General features: G+C 39.3%; 1 protein-coding gene across 1 annotated transcript in view; it reads left to right on the forward strand.

Moving 5' to 3' along the window:
• The window catches only part of LOC111269636 (uncharacterized), a 178,946-nt gene extending 167,480 nt beyond the window's left edge, over nt 1-11,466 (forward strand). Inside the window, exon 10 of the mRNA XM_086972178.1 lies at nt 10,739-11,466. Within this exon, the coding sequence (XP_086828304.1) occupies nt 10,739-10,803 (65 nt within the window). The 3' untranslated portion in view covers nt 10,804-11,466. The remainder of the gene's footprint in view (nt 1-10,738) is intronic.
• Nucleotides 11,467-20,021: the final 8,555 nt, after the last annotated feature.

Raw genomic sequence — 20,021 nt, forward strand, 5'->3', positions numbered from 1 at the left:
TAAGGAGTATTACTACGAGTATCATCCAGAAAAAGGCCGATCTCTCGGTCCTGCGTTGTTAATGTTGAAATTTTAACCAATGTTAGCCGCATGTTCTCAGCTACGGTGGCAACGTATTTAGAGGTATGGATTAGCTTGACGTACTCTTTATTTTATCGCCACTCCCTAAGCGCTAATTAATTTATATAATTTTTTTTTAAAGCCATTATCATATGCAACGTAATTTGTTATTGATAATTCACGTCAATAATTGAACAAAAGTGTTATTAAAGCACTTCGTATGGAGTACTATAGTTACGGTTAGTTCATTTCATATAATACTACTGCAAGCCACTGCAGTAATCAGCTAGATTTTATATCATCCACCTTACAGTGCTTGCCAATGGATTTATAACGTATTTTTCAGGACCGTTTATAATCTATTTTCATCCCTGCCAAGTGAGCCAGAGCGGTTCTTGATAACTTTCTCAAGTGTGTTACACTTTTTAGCCGCAGAGGTACTTAAGAACTACGAGAATCAGCTTCTTTAATAATGGGAAATAATGGAGAACTGTATTGCATATAGCATTAACTACAGTAGCTACTTCAGTAATTGAAATATTATGTATCAACGTTTAAAAAAAGACTAATAAGAACACTAAATAAAATGTTGACTTTAACCTAGTCTGGCAATAAGAAAAATCGAAATTGACATGACCAAAATTAGATTTGCAAACTATATATACTGCACCGTCCTTTGTCATTTCTGTATGATCGTTTAATTATCTAAGAATAGCTCACGTTAATTGCTCACTAAATCCAAATGTTTTGATCTACTCAGGACAATAATATAAGGACGGTTATCGCTAAATCATTTTTTGTGTATCGTAAAGCACCGATAAATCCTTTCTGGTAACTAATTTTAGAAAAACATTCCTATATACACGGTGATCGGCTCGAATAAGGACTTTCCTTACGAGTTGTTTACAAGAAGTATCTCAACAATAACACACATTTCAACAATTTTTCTCGCATGTGCTAAAAGTGTCGGTTCTGACGGTCATGTTTATTTAGCAACCTTCAGTCACTTCTATACTAACCTTATTTGCGGCCTAAACTGCTTATAGGCCCGTTTTAGCCGTTCTTTTTGCCATTTTGATAGCACAACTGAGCTAATGGTATTATTATTGTTATTCCTTGACGGCTTTGTAAGGACATACAGGGTAGGGGATGTAAATTCGGACATACTTCAGCGGGCTGTTTATATTAGCGGACACATGCCCATCCCCTGTTTTAGATACCGGAACAAAGCCAGCTTTGTTTAAAACGAAACAACAATTTTATTGTGACGAAAAACTGTACTACATTTTTAGACTTTAAGCAAAGATTAACTATGATCCAGATGTTCCCTGCGGGACAGAGCCCCACCAAGATTGAAATCTTTCCATGACCACAATTGATAGTCTGTATTATTGCCAGTTTTCATGCGGTTCCATAATAACCTGTGAAAGAACTTTATGAGGCAAGGTGGAAGATTTTCAACAGGGTTCAAATTTAAGGGCCTCAAAAAGTAATCACGATGTCTCAAAAAGCCAAATGGATACACCTGGGTTTTTGATGCAGAGATTAACGATAGTTCTAAAAAGACGAATAGGAGTATTAATCAGACCAAACAACAGATCAAATAGGCTTCAACGGTTATTCTATTTCGACTTTTTGCATTTTTGAGATTTTTGGTGCGCTAACGGCCCAGAATTTAACTTTAGTGCAATTCTTCGCGTGCAGGGTATTTTAACCAAAGTTTAGCGAATTTACACCTAACAATATCGCCTGACTCATGTTTACTATTAAGAAGTTATTTGCGGATTGAAAGAAAAAAATTGCTGGTTAATGGCTAACATCCTAAATCTAAGTTGTAATTGCGGTGGATGTTAGTTATATTGAATAAACATGACCGCGAGGAATAAGATTTTTAGCCCATGTAAAAAAAAAACTTAGTTGAAGTATGTATTTGTGTTCAGATACAATTATAGAAACTTATGAGAAAAGTGCACATGTACACTGCAATCTCGATCGTTTCTATGTCATCATTAGAGGGGACGACTGTTTATCTAATACTAAAATATATTGGACCCAGTTTATTTTTCACAGATAAGTTGCAATGCAATTAGAATAACATAGCACAAAATGAGTTCCGCGTGAAATAGTTATGCGTGCAGTGATGAAAATTAAGTATTTAGAGTGTCTGGCATGGCTGTCTATAGATCACTGATGAACACACCAGCATATGGATTATTCCCTTAAACTTCAAGCAAGTTACGATTGGAGAATAGCTTAAAGTAGCAATAGCAAACGAACAAGCTGGCTTCTGACGCCAAAGAAAAACTGTTGTCCTTACAAAGTATGCGACCTACTTTAGCGTTGGCTTCGATCGCTACTGTGCATATCCATTGCATCGTTCTAAATAGGTTTTAGCAGTTTGAACAACTGGAACGACGCTCCTAAACGGAGTAAACGGAGCCTCAACCGTAGGTTTTTTACCCGTAAAGATGGATGGTCTAGCTCGTCTTGGAATACTAACTACGGTGCCAAAAAAAAAACGTTTGAGACATCGAAAACACATTTTGTGGCAGCTCGTTCAAGAAGAATATTAATCATGTGTATTCAAAAGCTTATCCTGTTCGTAAAAAAGTTATTACACTGTAAATGTATAGAGTCAAATGATGCGATGTATCAGATTATTTGCAAAGTCAGGTTTAGATACAGATTTTCAGTGCTTAAGATGAACGGCAAATCCCGTGTGCACACAGTTGACCTGAATCTATAGAACGTACGATGAGCTTAGAACAACATGCACAGATTATTATCGATATTACGGAAGTAGACCGCATATGTGCCTGGCAGTGTGGCCGCTTAATCTGGTTCCTATTAGGTTAGGCATGAACGTAATTCGTGCCTTTAGCTAGCTAACGCAGTGCTCGTTCTTGTTCCCCGAGCTGTATAGCAAGTCAAAACCGAGCCATACGATGATGACGATGCCCACGGCAACGACGCTGACAGTAACAACACCATCACAGACTAGTCCGGGACTTAACGAACTCTAGTAGCTGTTAATCGGTTTGCATGCTACACGAAGGTAGACACAGAAACCGCGATTTCAATTATACTAGAGAGCACAGCAAAACATCTTAGTCTATAATTTGAACTAACTAAGCACGTTCTTACTACTACTACTACAAACTAAGAGGCAGCAGCGTGTCTATTAATCATTGCTCGATATTCGTAAGAATAAGTGACTTAGTGCATGATTGTGTATCGTACACTGCGCCACCGTATGGTGAGTAAAAGGGAAGGCTCTACTGTTAGGAAAAGATGTGTTGTCTAATAAGTCTTTGCTCTTTTTTTTTAAATATTTTATGCCAACATACCTTTTATATTTGTCATAGTAAGGGTATCGTGAAAGTATACAGGTAGGGTTCAGTTGGTATACTGAGCGATCCTGTACATTTAAAGCTGGCGCCGCTCTTTTAGGATTAGACTCAAATCAAAATAAAGCAGCCATTTCCGCACGAAGTGTTAGCTTTGCACAGATAGAATCCATTACGGCAGCATTGTATGTGAGAAATAGCGGGTTCATTATGGCTGTGACGATGTTGGTACGTAGTACTATGATTATCGACAAAACATCAGCACCGAAGAAAGAAACGTTTGCGTTACGTAAAAAACGGATGCCACCGGATAATAGTAGATCACCTAAAAACAGGTAATGGAATGCTTACTGAAGTTTAGCGCCAAATATACAAGTTATTGAATGGCTACAAGGACGCATTTATTTTTACAATGGTCGGCTTGGAACATATGCCATGGACGTTATACAACATTGTGGAACTGCCAGGTAAAGGGTTAGTCGTCATAAAACTTCAGCAGCTATCCTAAAAACATGCTGACAAACATAATAACGCATAAGCAGATATCAGAAGTTGCAGAAGAACCCATTGCAGAGCGTGCATATCGGGTGCAATGATTGTATACCATGTACAGATGGAAATGGATGATGTACTAACCGCGGTTGACAGACTTTCGACTTCCCCCTCGATGCTCAAAATGAGCACCGCGGCGACTAACAAGCTTGCATTTTTCTCTCCGGATAGACTTTGCCAGCTGGGTGTTATCATGTAAGAATTGACAAATTTCCCAGCAAGAATTCAACAGATGATGCAACTAAACAAGCGTACCGAAGAAGCGGTGGCCTACGTATTCTCAGATGAGCTAATCACTGCTGGCAACAGCTGTGATGAAGAACTGATATACATCGCAAAAATGCTAACAACATCGTTAAAAGTGAGCCTGACTCACAATCTGAAGAAATGCTCTTCCTACCTGAGTACAGTATGGGCTTTGAGATTCTGTTTATGAAGGTATCGTGCTGAACCTGAAAACCGGAAGCTAAAGGGCGTCGCCGAGTGCTTCTTTTATGGGTCCCAGAACAATACATTTAAACGGTATGTAACATAAGACTCATCTTATTACGATAACCCTCAGTAAATTTTGGTGTCTCAACCTGATACTAAAGGCCACTTGGAGCTCGAAAATGCATTAGCATTACTTCAGTCGACTCCTCTTCATTAGAGTTCCACTAGCCGTTCTTATTGACTTTGGACCTTTACGCAGACACTACTCTATGCGGCCGCTAGGTCGACTGCACGGGCTGGTGTTCTTTCCTCTTATTCTGTATTTTCTTCTTCTTAATATTTACTTTTCCTTCTTCAAGCGTATAATAAGCTCTAGGTGATTTTGTTTGTGCTTTCACTTTGCTTGAAAGATGAACATCTTTAAGGCAATGTTTCTCAATGTATGTTAGTGTATGTAGGCATATGCCTGATTTTCCTGGGCTCCTTACAGTATCTCACATTTCGTAACCGCGTACTCTACATCTTCAGTTTAGCACGATACACATACGATGCAAATATCCATACTTGTTATCCCAAGCTTTACCTGTTTAAAAGTAGCGGCGTTTTCTGAACATATTTTCACAGATGGTACAACACCTCATAATACGGAAATCATTATATAGATTTCCGTATCGTACTCGAGTATCACCCCTTTCGTCCACTTCTTCTTCATCTTTCCTATGCGGTTCGCTGTAAGGAGCTTCTATTTTTCTTTGGGCCTTTCTAGTGTAACCTTTCTTACTGCTGTAAGATCTACTGCCCCTTCTAGCGTCCTTTCGGAAGCTTCCCTAACGGGAGGTTTCACGGGATGAACATATTAGCGAGTGCCATCACCATTTTGCTCGTCACCGTCTTAAATTCTCTAATAACCCGAAGTGCAACGGCTCTTTGCGCCGACAACAGTTTCACCCTGTTGTTTTCGGAGCTCAGTGCTATGTAGCCCTGGAACCAGTAGGCGTACAAGGCTGTTGATCCTGCTGCCGAGGCCTAAAAAAATCATGTAGCTTCTCTCACGTCTTTTACTCTTGGAAGCATGCGAGTGCTAGGTGTGGCGATATTCTAAGGGCATTTCTAGTGTGCATTCTGTGTATATTGTACTTCTTGGACTTTCATCCAGAATAACACCTAGGTACTTAACAGTCGTTTTAAACTTCAAGTCCTGACTACTTATGTAGATTTTGAGGTTTCTCCTGCAGAGTTTCCTCCTATTAAAAACTATGATCTATAGTTTTTGCAGTTCGAACTGTAGGACTGAACGTAGTGGTGATCTTGTATTCCGTCTTTGACCAAGCAACCGCAACAGTGGCGATGTTCTTAAAGTGGAACTGCGTATGAACTTTCATTAACAATACTAAATCGTCGGCGTGCGTAGTTCGCTCCACTTCCGCCTCCATATAAAGTAATTCTAACGTCGCCGATGTTCTACAGAGTCAGTCCAATAACCGATCTCTTCGAAACGACAAGGAAGCAAGATATCCTGCTAAGGAGGGGCTTGTTTTTAAGATTTCCTTGAGAAAAGGTAGTATCCTTTTTCGCTGCAGTATAGTCATAATAATTCAGCTTATGGTGTTGAAAGCGTTTTTAACATCTAACAAAATAAGAAAGACAAGGCTTCCGGCTTTGTCCGATTTTCGCGTTTCTTCGAGGGCTAGTTGCCGCACTCTTCGAATATGATCCATCATCGACCGTCTCTTTTTAAAATCCTATTAACTTTCTGACATTGCCCTTTTATCCTCGATCTCCTATTCATGTATACTAACTAAGGCGTGTTCGATTATCTTGGTAGCTGAGTACCTAGCATACTCGCAGTTATAGAAAGGAGTTTTTTTCTAACAATGTAATCAAAGACGCCGTACCTGTGGCATCTCAATAGGGTAACTTGTTGGTTTCACAGTCCCAGGCTCATGATGTCCTATCATCCAGCGCATTGTGCAGCATAGTATGATAACTCGGGAACTAGACATTGGCTTTACTGTATCCAGATATGACCATCTATAGCCAGTTTCTTACCCGCCTTTCGGTTACTAAAGCCTGCAAGAATCAACCAAGGCATTGCTTACTGACCCTTCTCTGCAGAGGTTCAAATTCGCATGTCTTTTTAAAACCTGGCCGATTATCCACTACCTCCTACACAGTTTCCCGTGTCGTACTTTTGAAACTATTCTTACTTATGGCTCTATGCTAACGTGCTGTGAACATTGTGGCGTCGGTATCCTTCTTGATTGTTCTATGAAAGGCCACTACTAGTCTGATGCCCTACTTTTTGGAGCCTGGATCTTAACCTTACAACTGGCGAATTCTATATTCTGCTTTACCTGTTGTATAATATTTTTCTCTAAGGAAATAATATTCCCTGTGTTTTTTACAACCTATTCTAGTCTGCCTTTTCAGACGCTTTTGCTTGACGTTATTTCTAACTGCAGAGCAATGGAGCATTTTGCAAATCTCTACTTAGGCTAGAGCATTGTTTATGATTATGCCGACCGTGCTATTTTATTGTCGCCACGGTTTCCCCCAGGAATTTATAATGGTCTTTGCTATGAGGCACCCTTGGGTAACCTAATGACTTAAGCCCAATTAGAGGGCTTTCTACCCTTTTCCCGTCTCTCGGATGAATATACCTTATCGTCTTACCAGTTAGATTTCGGAACTGCAGCGCAATATTTCTCTATGTTGTGTCATCGTTATGTATATTATTAACTATGTGCTAATTGGTTCTTGTTTCATTTGTGTACATTTTCATAGGTACTTTGTATAAATTTTCACAACGTAATTATACGGCCTTTTCATCAAGACTGCTGGTCATAACTATCATGTTATTAGAGGACTGTATCATTAATACTTGCTCCAGGTAGGTTTCTGCAGAAAGAAGAAGACACCATTCCGTTAGGAAAATAACTAATGGAAAAAAAAATCCGGTAAAGGGCTGACTCACTTTGGCTATTATAATTTGAAGTTTGTTAATTGGGTTTCCAATGATTACATAGTCAAATACTTAATATTAGCTCAGCTAAGATTATGTTTGTGTTAATGTTACAAGCATAGTTGATTAGCGAAGTAAATTTCATGCCTAAACTGCAAAGAACATTAAGATGTATACAAGGAAGCTTATGGTTGCTCTTGTCCAACCAAAACCTAAAATGAGGTATATGAACATGTCGAGCGTATCGAATAACACTACAAATCGAAAATGCACACCGTTAAAGTTAGACAGGCAGCAACAAAAATTAATAGAAATAGTAGATTGTCGCAGTAATATATATATATATATGAAGGACTAAGACAATAGTCGGTTAGTAATAAAGGCTTTTATACATAATTACTACCCAAACATATTGATCATTTATTTATATTTCTTATTTTTATTTATTATGCATATATACACACACATATTGGGCTGTCAAATAGTTATTAAGTGTTTTTTCTTAGATGGCTTTGAAGTCATATTTCTTAACTAGTACGAACTGTGTCAGGTCGGTGTTGGTGCCATTTGAAAGCTTAGATCTGATAGTAATAGACGTGCAAGCATCGCCTTTATTCAAACTAAAAATGAAGCGCTTTGCAAACATTTCTTCAAAAGTACCCTTTTTACAATGTTATTACGGTAAGAGCACAGTCGCTACTTAAGCCCATAAATAAATTTATGCTGTGCGTGGTCGGGATGCTTTATCGGAAGAAACGGCTTGAAAATTATTCTACCAGTTTCGTTCTAGAATTTTCAATTTCAAGAGGCTCCTCGTAGTGGTCTTCCAAGATAAAAAAAAAAGTTGATGACATTATCGTAAAAGTTGAGGAAAATGATTACGGTCATAATGAAGAAAAACTACACAATTTATGGCAAATTGCAGACTGACGCCAAAAAGGTGATGCTTGAAATTGATAAAACGTGAAATTGGAAAGGAATTCTGCATTTCGAATTGTTGCCGCCTGGCAAAACCATTGATTCGAAGCTCTATCATTAGCCGTTAGACAACTGACAAGATTACAACAAGCCGGAAAAAAATTGAGTAGAACTAGTAACTACAAAAAAATGTTGCCTTCTACCAGATCATATACAGCTTTGGTTAATCGACAAAGTTGAGAGACCTAGGATAAAAATTTTAGTGCCGGATTCTACACTATTAGACTATCGTCTTTTTTTACTCTCTATAGATTTATTTTAAATGTGAATATGTAGTTTCAAAATGCAAAAAATATTTCGCCCAGAAATCACAGAAGTTCTACATTGATAAGGTTATGGTATCGTTAGAAAAATGGCAGAAGGTCACCAATCAATATTTAGTTTAGTAATAATAGTTTAAAATATAAAAAAGCATGTGCTTCCGTTTTGGCTTGAAAATTGCCAATACTCTTTCTTGGACCTAATATATGCAAACAAAGAATTTATACTAGGGCTTCTTTCCCAAGTGTCTTCTTGCTTCGCTATTTGCCGACAATTCACTCTGGTGGCCTTTCCAAAAAGAGCCAATACCTGCAATCAGAGTACCCAAAGACGCACAAATCACCCACTTATTTCAGTACAGCGCTAAGAAGGGAGCGTATTAACCGAATGATAATTGAGAAGGTGAATATAAATAAGCTATCTATTTTCTAGATTGGACTGAAGCAAACCGGTAATAAGAATTCATGCAAATTATTGAACACTACAAGAAAAGATTGCAACATTAATTAAATAAAACTAAAAATTGAAAAAAAGCCGATCCAAATAAAAATACTCGCTTGAAACCTTTTACTCCTTGTATTCAAACCTGCATTTTTCGGTGCTTTATGACTGCTTTGTTTGCATATAGAATAACTACCGCAAGTATGGGTGTTGTACGTTAAAAATACAAATTACTCGTAGGGACGTGAAATAGAATACTTATTGGAACGAAAAAACGTTTTCGAATTTCGGAAACCACAATCACTACGTTGAAGTTGTCTTTTTCTTAAATACCGAGACAACTAAGCCTGCCACTCTAATGTCTTTATGTTTCGTGCTTTACGTCCGATATTGCCGTTAGGCATTCTATCAGACGGCTGGCTTCCAGCACGAAATGGAGTCTGTCCATGCACGGACAGGCTTAAGTCTAGGCTACAACGTGTCCCTAAGGTTAACAGACAAATACGGGGACCACTCTAATATCAGATGCACATTGGCACCTGTATTAATTTAAAGTGCCCTTCAGAAGGCGGTGTAAGTGAGGCTAGATGACAAGGAAAAGATTAAAGAGCTTGCTCGGCCAACGAATATTTCACACCGATTGGCCTGTGTATTTAGAATGAAAGGCCCCTGGCTACAAGGGCTTAATCTAATAATTTTATTTACGAACAAAAAATATATATTCATGTCCTAATATATATTTTAGGAAAGACTTCGTAAAACAACTATATAAACTTCGGCTAATATGGTTCTAAGATTGGTTGCAAATGTCAGAGACTTGCTCACTGGAATGCCCCCAAAACGAATGGCTTTTGAGCGTACTGCGCTGAGTGAAAGCCAGGCAGCTAGAATCTCGTTATACTCCACATGGCCGTCGGTACCAGGATAGTCGCGCTGGCCCAAATCAAGTAGAATCACGGATTTGGCTCCCGTAACGCTTTCTTTTCCGACCTCTGAATTTTTCAAATTGTTTCGAAACTAGCGTACGTAGTAAACAAAGGGCGTTAGACTTACAAAGGGCATGTCTGATTGACTTGGGGAAACTACATACGCAGGATTCTAGCCAAAGCTTGTCATATAAAGTTTTCCACCATAGTTTGTTACTGCTATTATACTCGATTTAGCATTAATGCAATATGAAACGAGGCTCATTGTAATCGATAGGATGTTTGCATTGAGAGATTAAGTACATGTTTTTGAGGAACAGATGGTAAGAAAACGATAAAGCGCTTTGAACCAATACTTTCGGTCGAAATTAAACGTGTTTCGCTGCTGCGTTACTAGCGGACTAGAGCAACTCGGTGATAAGTTCAAATTGTGAATGCGCTAGTGATGAACTACATTGCGTTAGGCTGTTCGATTTGGACTTAAATAGCTTATAGATTGAGGAACCTAAATCGAGGAGCCAAATAAAGTCCTCGTTGCAAAGGCGAACACTGATATGCGGTGCAGCAAATAAATCTGATGGGCAATACAAGAAATGTGTTGCATTTTTTTGCCAATAAAACTTACAGTATAATAAATTACTAGAAAACTGTTCGATGTATCTTTTTGTGTATAGTGCCTATATGACGCGTAATAATATAATCAGAATAGTAGACTGCATTTATAAAGTATACGTTATAATTGTATATCTAACCTTATAATGTTTTATAAATCGTTGCAGGTTTCGCTCATAACTGTAAATCCGCTTCTAGGTACCAAAGAGGTGAAATATTTAAGTTGCCATAGAGCGTCCCTTGGATATGACTCGCAGCAGATGACTCGATTCAAGTCACTACTTGTACCGTTTTTCTTCAAGGCTGGAGCAGGTTGTGGGTAATGAGGCAAAGCGGGACAGATCAGCGCGGACAAAGAGGATGACAGTGTGGACAGCAATGAGTAAAGCGAAAAGGCCTGAAGATGCGTAAGCTGAATGGCTCAGTCAGCTTTTGCAAGGAAACGTCTATAAAAGCTCTTTGCTAAAACGTTGATTCAACGAGCGCAAAACCATATTATCGTGCTGCAGAAATTGTTTATTTTTATAAATCATGAATTACACGGGGTGCTTCAAAACAAGTAGTCAGTAGTCTTGAAAGGTAATACAGCTTGGTAAAAGAATTCCTTTTATGACTTTATGGGGTGCTGAGGCATCATTTTTCGTCTAACGTTCATGTTTGTGTACAAATGATACCTCCTTATTTTAACGAACAGCACGTACGAATTCATACGATTGTGTAACATATCATGTATGTGTAATGGAGACTCAGCTCGGTTATACGATACCTACATAAAATTGTATAAGGATAGCATTTCAAATAAAAAACATTTGGGACTCATCCTGCTTGATTTTTTGTTTTGAAATATAATGGAGTACAAGGCTCTGTTTATGACCCTCTGCTAATAAATACACTTGCATAAAGCCAAAAACCCTGATTTTTATTTGATATTACATAAGTTACCTTTGCTAGTAAACTATTGTAATAAATCTCAGTTAGAAAAAATTATACAGCACAACCTTTTCAATGGAATCCAGCATCTTAGCAGAGTTCAAAGTGTGGATAATCTCTTGAATCAGCAATTATTATACAATATCACAACGAGTCTTCAAAGCAGTAATAAATACACGCTAAATTTATGGGTAGTCAAATGAAGAAAAGTACGCCCTTATTAAACCGATTTGCTCGAAGAGCCGCCTGTGCCATTAAATCATGTGGTTGAAGAGCTGCATCTCATCACATTCATGCGTAGGGGATACGCAGATTAGATAGCAACGATTGCATAAGAAACTGAAGATTAATATATAGTGTTCGACAGGGTTTATCGAAATTAGGTTCACCGGTTTCACTACCAACCTGGCTCCAGGCGACCGCAAGAAGCGATGAGGGCGAAGAACTGTGTGAGCATAGTGTCACTCTGCAGTTCAGGAGTTATCTACATATACAAGATTTAATTGCACCAGTGTCACAAATCGCTTACATGCATTAGGAAATATATAAATTCCAATAAGTGGGTCCTATATGAGCGCAATGCAAGTACCATGACATGCAGATTACGACTCGAATTAATCTGTCAAACTAAGCAGACAGGTTTGCAATATAAAGGTCCTAAGGAGGCAAAAGAATGCACGATGTGATCTTTGTGCCTGAAAATACATTCGCGTCCAAGAGAACAGATTTGAAATAAAAATTCCGTTATGTTTAGCTTCCAGGTCTTGCTTTATGAGATTGCGATAATTTAAATTAAAAAATGTAGTGGCAGAGCAGTTTATGCCTGATAATGGTACATGTACTACCTTGACCTTAAATAATAAATGAAAATGAGTTGTTTAGATTCATCCAGCACAGCTTAAAGGACAAAAAAAATCATAACTAAACGCAAAAGCATGGTTATGAGTTTACCAATAATGTGCTCCGCTGATGCTTCCCTTATTGGTTAAGGAATCAAGTTGCTGCCCAAATAAATTACTTTGGAAGTTTAGGTTAGTACCCTTCAAAAATAAGCTCAATTTAGAGTGAGCTAATATATACGGGGTACGGCATTTGAATTCGGACATTTCTTATGCCTTGTTTTTAGGCTATATTTAATTTAAAAAAACATATAAATAAAAAACATATATTAATTTATTTGAAAAATTCAATAATTTTTTTTGCATATGCTGGAGGGGTCACACGTTTAATTGATAATACCACCATTCACCGCGATTATGGGTCCCATTAGAAACAGAGACCACTCTCTAGTCATTTCAAAATATATTTTTCTTAATCCGCAAATTGCTTTTTAATAGTAATCATATGTTAAACGATAATCGTGAATATGAACTCATCAAAATGTCGCTCCAATAGGCTATATACAGAACAAATCAGCGGAATTAAATTTTTAATTGATAGCAGCCCAAAAAACTTAAAGATGCAAGGACTCGACGTGGTTCAGGACTTTAAGGGCCGCCTGAGTCGCAAACACAAAAAGTCTCAAAAGGATTGGGAAGCTAACCTAACAGAGCCTGGACGACGCAATTGACAAGCGATATTTTCTTTTCTAGAACGACCGTCAAATTTTGTATAAAAAAGCCGGGTGTATTAACAGTGGCTTTTTGGCCCATTTTAATGAGTTTTTAAGCTCTTTAAATCTATAATGAAATCTGTCCTTTTGAGTTGCCTCAGAAAAGTCTTCGTCGGATTCTTCTGAAGCCGCATGAATACCGATTTTGATCAAACAAAGAAGATGTAAATTTTAGTGGGCGATTCACCTAGCGCGTAAAGATAAGATAATATCCTATTTTTGTTCGGATTGCGAAAACGGCGCACCAAAGTTTGTATCGATTCAGGTGGTGTGCCCTATATATATTACTATCAACTACCTACACCTGTGGTGCCAAATCTACAAATTTCGACTGGTACAGTGTAGCTCTTTATTCCAATAAGTTAATCTTCAAAGTTCGAATACCATACAGCATTTGTCACTATGCTATATGAGGACGCACGTTTCTCCGAGGAACACCCGTCAGGTGGGAACGCGACACTTGAACCAATGTTTGGACGCTTGCGTACATACTCCCTGGACAGCTCTGCAGGAATGATTGAACTGCATGTATAACAAACCGGCTTTCTTAGTGAACTGAAACTTATTGACAGGCACAGATTGTCGAAAATCAATGAGGAATTTCAGACTGTCTTCAACCGGAACGTTAACAGTCTTTAGAACCGTCAACAGAGCACAGTGGGCGTCATAGAAGTATTAGGCCCCGCAGACCTACATACAAGAAACGAACTTCATTAACTGAACGCGGTCACATCGTGCTTACGTCCTCTTCAAAGTCGAGTATTAAAGGTAACCCTATTGTACCTCTTTAAAAAACGTGTACAAGCTTTTTATCGACTATTTCTTCTATATAACAAGTGTCTAAGCGAGGTCGAAGCCTTGAGTACTGTGCGCTAAAATATTCTGGCTGTCTCCGTTCAGACAGGTGCGGAGCAGTTCTTTGTGCTAAACTGTTTCCACGTTCAACCGCGAGTTCGGGCCAGCTCTCGCTCGCCATATTGAAAATTGTAAGCTCGGCCGATATATACGCAGGACCTTAAGATATGCGCAGAGATTCTAATAATAAATAATTCTCAAAGAAAACGCAGATTGGTGGCCAGCCACCTGTTTTACGGCAGTCAAAAACTAAGCAGTCCAGTCAAACCACGTTCTTTTTGTACCCTGACGAGCTGAGGGTAACTTAGCTTTGAATCGCGCGTATGTAATTGGGTTCGCTGTAAAGGTAGCCTCGCCTATGATGATCCCAAACCATAGCCTCGGTGACTCGGAAAACGACTTAAAGGCCATACTAAAAGGCGATGGTGCGGCCAATTTTAGGTATACCCGACAGTACCTGCTTCAGCCATGACCTCGTCATCTGCTTATGACGATTTATTCGACATCAGTCGCCCCTCAGATACCGTTCCCGGCCGCACTTACCTAAGAATTGTACTAATATTGACATCCGTTGCTCATTCGATCGTGCTACGGGGATTTTCTAACATATGGGCATATATCCGTCGTATTGACGGCCAACCATCGGCCTAATAGCATAGCGACTCGGTAACTTCGTTGGGCTCCTCCATACAAAGATAGCCAAGCTGCTGGAGGTTCGCGGCGTTACGTCTTCCGGCGCCGCGCGCAAAAGGTTTTCTGGGCGCCTCATCTCGCCCCCGGCAAAGAAGCGCTCCTATATGTGTTGCAATCGTTTTTAAAAGCCGACATGCCCAGACATTTCTCCCGAGTGACACAGGTCCATGTTTTTTTCCACTTGGTGCGGAAGGACGTGAAGTAACGTCTCCCTCTTCGTAATCTTGTACATCTGGCTATTTTCGAACGCGTGTCCCGAGACGCAAGCCCTCCTTTTTGACCTAGCGACTACCGTGAGCAGGCGACAATTCCCACACTGCAGCTCACGTACGTTGTCCAATTCGAGGCTGCTATAAAGGCAGTCGCACCAGTCTGCGTTGGTGTTTGCAGTAGCCTCCCTGTGGATGATCTCAAAGTCATACTGCTGTAGGTGAGAGCCTATCGACTTATTTTTTACAGAGGTTTACCTTCTCTTCAGGCTTCAGTGTAGTACTCTTGGTGGCAATATAACACAATGCCTGTACAAATGTGGCCGAAACTCTTCGACGGCGCATATTAGAGTCAAGCATTCAGTCTCCGAAGAATAGCATTTAGCCTCCACGCCAGTCGGGCGGTGACTGGCGTACACGATGACTTGTTTCCGACCTCCATCTACCTGAACCAGCAGTGCCTTTAGCCCGCTTGATATCCGCTTGCTACCTCCTCTCCAGATTACGGCGCAAGTGGCATGGAACCGGGACCTCCTTTGTCCTGACCTTGATCAGTTGGAAACTTTTGTCATGATTGGCAGTTTTCTCTTAAACAAAGTGCCTCGCGTTAACTACAACGTAGCTCACGATTCTAGCAAAGTCCCGCATAAACAACCAGTAATAGAAGGTGAGGTCAAAAAGTTCGATCTTCTTAAGTAAGGCGGGAATAGACTTTTTTCTTCGATCTTTTCGAGATGAAGGAATTGATAAAGGAAAAAAAATTTTACGAGCTTATTAACGTTGGAGAACGCTTCGTCTGGCCCTAGAGAGCCGCTCTATGCCTGGTGAAATGAGCCTGTCCAAGACACGAAGAAGTTGCATTCATATATGCCCCAGAACCAAGTGCTGCGGTCACCTACTTGCAAGAAAATTTGACGTCAAGATCGGACGGGTTATCAGCGGCTGCATTAATACAGCTTGTGTTATGGCGCGAACAAAGTTTTGGGCATTATGCATCATGTGCCCCAGTTTCTCGTAGCTGACTTAGACACCGGTACTCATAGTTCATTCGACCCCTTTTTCTAAGCTATGACCTCCCTTTTATTCCCTTCCTTTTCCGAGGTGATGCCTGCCTACGCGCGACATTTTCAAATCATCGCGCAAAAATTCCGCCAGATCCGCCATGGCAACGCAGTTAGCAAAGTTGTTGCTCAGGCACGCCTCCTTGAAGTACCTCAGAAAATCCTCGAGGTCGTACGGTAGTCCCAACGGGTATATCAGAAGGAGTTTCTCCTAGCTGAAGGCTTAAAAACTAGCTCGGAGGCAATTTTTTCTGTGCCGTCGCCTTCGGGAGCGATGTTCCTGGAGCCGAAGCTAGCTCCTCCAAGAATCTGTTAAATAACTTGCTTTTAAGCTGCGCGCATGTCACTCGCGTTGCTGCATGATTGTGCTAAAAACATGGCCTGACCTATTCGCAAAATACACCGAATGCCATTCTCAGCTTTGCGCGTACGCAGCGGATTCCAATTGTGAAATAAAACTCCTCTTGTTAGTTGCCGTTTGATTCGGACTCTTACTAGCCTCTTCGTATCGTATTGTTTGACTATCAGAAAACAGGATGTTTCAAGATAATGAAAATGTATATAGGTAGCTGTCTTCGTTACATAAATGATTTAATTTAGAATATTTATAGCATTTTTAAATCGAATTTATTTTCTATCTGCACCATTTGGATATATCGCCACTTGGGTCTCGCTGAAGTACCGTTAGACGTACGAGACTGCACATTTTCAAATAAGATCATATACTTTAGTTAAGCACATACGTGAAAAGACTTGTTAATTTTGAGGTAACTAAGCTTTTATTTATTTGCAAAAAGAATGATTATATACTTTTTTTACATAGAACTTACAGCTGCCCATGTCTTCGCATACATAATTTTTCAATGAGATCGTTAAACGCGACGTTATCTGAAGGTTAAAGAAAACTTTTTGGCTGAAATAATTTTTTTATAGTTCTAATTGCTATCGAAATCTTACAATTAAGTAAGATTAAGTAAGTGAAAGGCTATGATTTTGAGCTCGGTTAGATGTAAGATGAGCATTACTATTGTTGTATTTGGCCAATGTTTACATGCATAATATGCGCTCCTGGAAGCTTGTTGGTCGCGCTTTCATAATATGCCATTCTCGTGCGTTTATATTGCTGATAGTGTCTGGCAGAACGATGAGAAAAAATAGAAATAATTAGATTCTTTTATTTATCACATTTGGACCTAACAGAGATGCATTAAGATGTCATTTTAATATCGAGATTACACCAATTCAGGCATTGGGCGACTGTCCTCGCGTTTAACCGATCTGTGATAAGTTAATTGTATTTAAATGTTTGCAAGTGTCCTGGCAGGGCTATTCCGAGCTAAAGCACATAGAGCAAATCAGGAAAGACAAAACGTTGGCTCGCTTCTTCTCTGTAAGAATCGAACATAGTTTGAATAGAACACAACACCAGGACTTGCAATATCCAACCGTTGTTTGTCAGAAGATAGCTTTACATTTCTCAAATCATGCCGATTGAGCATCAAACATATGTCTCAGCTCAAACATTTTTACGGAAGCAACTTGTTACAAACCAGGCAAACGTCAAGCCGTAAACGCAGCATTATGCCCAAAGAAGTACTGCAAGGCCTGTATTGGAGCAACTTTGTCAAAACGACATTGTGGTGCCCTTTCGATGGATTGGGAAATAAGGCTTGATATGGTATTCCTAATCACTCGGTTTTCTTATGAACCAAAATAATGCTGCGACAGAGAACCTCAAAATATCAGTACAATTTGAGAGCTTGATAACCATCAGTAGTTATGACAGGTTTAGATTTGCTGCGGTGCTTGCAATTAACTTGCTGTTCTTGATGAGATTGTTTTTACAAGTTACTCACCCACCACAGAATGCGCACGCAACAATCCAATGAGGCAACTACAGATTGTTCCAGTGACACGCCAGGAATACGTTTTACAAGTTCCGATTTACGGTGCTCAAAGGTCATACGTCGAAACTATGCAAGTTTTGTGGTTGAGAGAAACCGAAAGTGGTTCTACCGTTTGTGCATCTTGAATTTAGACAATAACTCCAATATGCTAAGGCTATTACCGGTCAGCTTAACAGACACCTTGCAACCATTGGCTTCATCTCTGTTGCTTCATTCGAGCTGTCGTTCGAGTAAAACTAACATTGATTTTGCAGACGAATAGACCGTTGTTCAGGCAAAATTTTGTTAATACACCCAAGGTTCTTGAACGGATACAAATTGGATGAAAATGTGAGATTGGAATTGTCCCGAAAAAGTTGCTGAAGTACACAGCGTCAGCATTCGCTCATTTTTTAGCCTGCTCGTTATGCCAATCAATATAAGTTGGGTCAATATTAAATAATTATATACATCTCAAACTTACTTGATATGATACAATCGCCTACAAAGCGTGTTGAAAATTGCATTTAACATGCATTCTTAACATTCGTTGCCAATTAATCGCGCAGCACGAACTTCTTTCTTATTCAACTAAGGACCAAAAGAAAATAGCCGGGCTGCTATCTACCATCTACATTTCTGGTTGATTACTTGTTCAAAGGTTTTGAGAAGCAAGGGATTCATAGAGAAAAATCTAGCAATTTTAGAGACATCTTGAAACTGCCAGATTTTTCCCACGTATGCCAATTATTATCAAACAATATGCTGTGTTTTTGGGTTTTACGGTTGCTTTTAAGTAGGTAAGTTACTCGACTGTTCAGCAAATGTCAGAATCTCTGAAATGCACACTAATTGCAATTGGTTGGTTAAAATCCTATTTGAATGCATAATATTGAGTCCCTCTGGAATGGAATTAATATCGGAATCTCTCAAGATTTCAACTTTTGGACTCTACATTTTCATCATCTGTATAAACGCATTATGAAATATCGGAAGATGACATTTATAAAACCGCTGTTTAAGAGAACAAATTAAATATAGTTAGCATGTTGAAGAGGCTATTGAAACTTTCAAGACATTTGGTCCTATTGTGAATGCCAATAAAACTGTTCCGTTCGCTTTAGAAAAATCATCGGTATGTAATTTCTTGTGAGCTCAGTTTCTTTAGACTATTTTAAGTACTTGATAATAAATCAGGACTAAGCAAGCTCATTTAAGAGCCGAAATGCTTAAGTAAATTGAGATTGTCTGTCTCGGTGTCATTTCAGTTTCAATATGGTTGCTATTTGTAAGGTTAAATTTATTTAGAACCATGCTATGAGAGTAACATCAAGTAAACGCCATAGGGCCTCAGTAAATGGCCGTTTCTATATTTTAACTTTCAAATCTAGATATTTTCTAGAATAAAGTGGAACTTTATCCAATAATTTCGAACTACAACAGTACTTATTAAATCCGCACATTTTTCTTCCGGGTCTTGCTTTAATTACCTATTTCGACTCCATAGGGACCTTCTTTTCATTCAATTTAGGGATGGGTGAGGCTCTTTCCGCTGCCTGTGTCTTGTTCATTCCTGTTTTTTTATAAGTTCCATGAGCTTTACCATACAGTTGGATATAGCAGTTCAGCTCTTTCCACTATGAAAGATCCTGTGCACCATGGTGTACTACTGCTTTTCTTTTATCTTATCCTCTTTTTCGTCAAAGTGCGTCCAGTACTTTAATATGTGAGTCACATCGTCTCACGTGACAGTGTTGCATATGGTGTACGAGTTACTTGGTATCTTTTCCATTCTATAAAGATACGCGTGAATAGTGGGGAGCTGGATCAGATAACAACTGACTTCTCCAAAGCCATTCCCGTAACACTCTTTGATTTTCGGTATTCTCATAGTCCAGGTAGCGATTCCTGTGCTTTCCCACTCCTGTTGCAACCTTTTGAGGTTGTTCTCCGAAGCCTATTCATGGATAATTGTGTAATCTCTATGCATTCCTTACCGCTTTGTGACCGTAGTATTCGATGCTACCGTTGTGATCATGGCGCAAGCGTTGAGCTGGTTTGGGCGCTTTACTGGTTTGGAAAGTAAACATTTGAAAAAGCACAGTTTGGCTGTCCTTTGTTTGCCTTTGACTTTATATATTTTGTTCGTAGAGGGTCTGTGTAGGTATCTATAAAATGCGCCACTGAGAGAAGCACCTCCCCAT

The sequence above is a fragment of the Varroa jacobsoni genome, unplaced genomic scaffold, assembly GCF_002532875.2.
Source record: "Varroa jacobsoni isolate VJ856 unplaced genomic scaffold, vjacob_1.0 scaffold_149, whole genome shotgun sequence".
Lineage (NCBI taxonomy): Eukaryota > Metazoa > Arthropoda > Arachnida > Mesostigmata > Varroidae > Varroa > Varroa jacobsoni.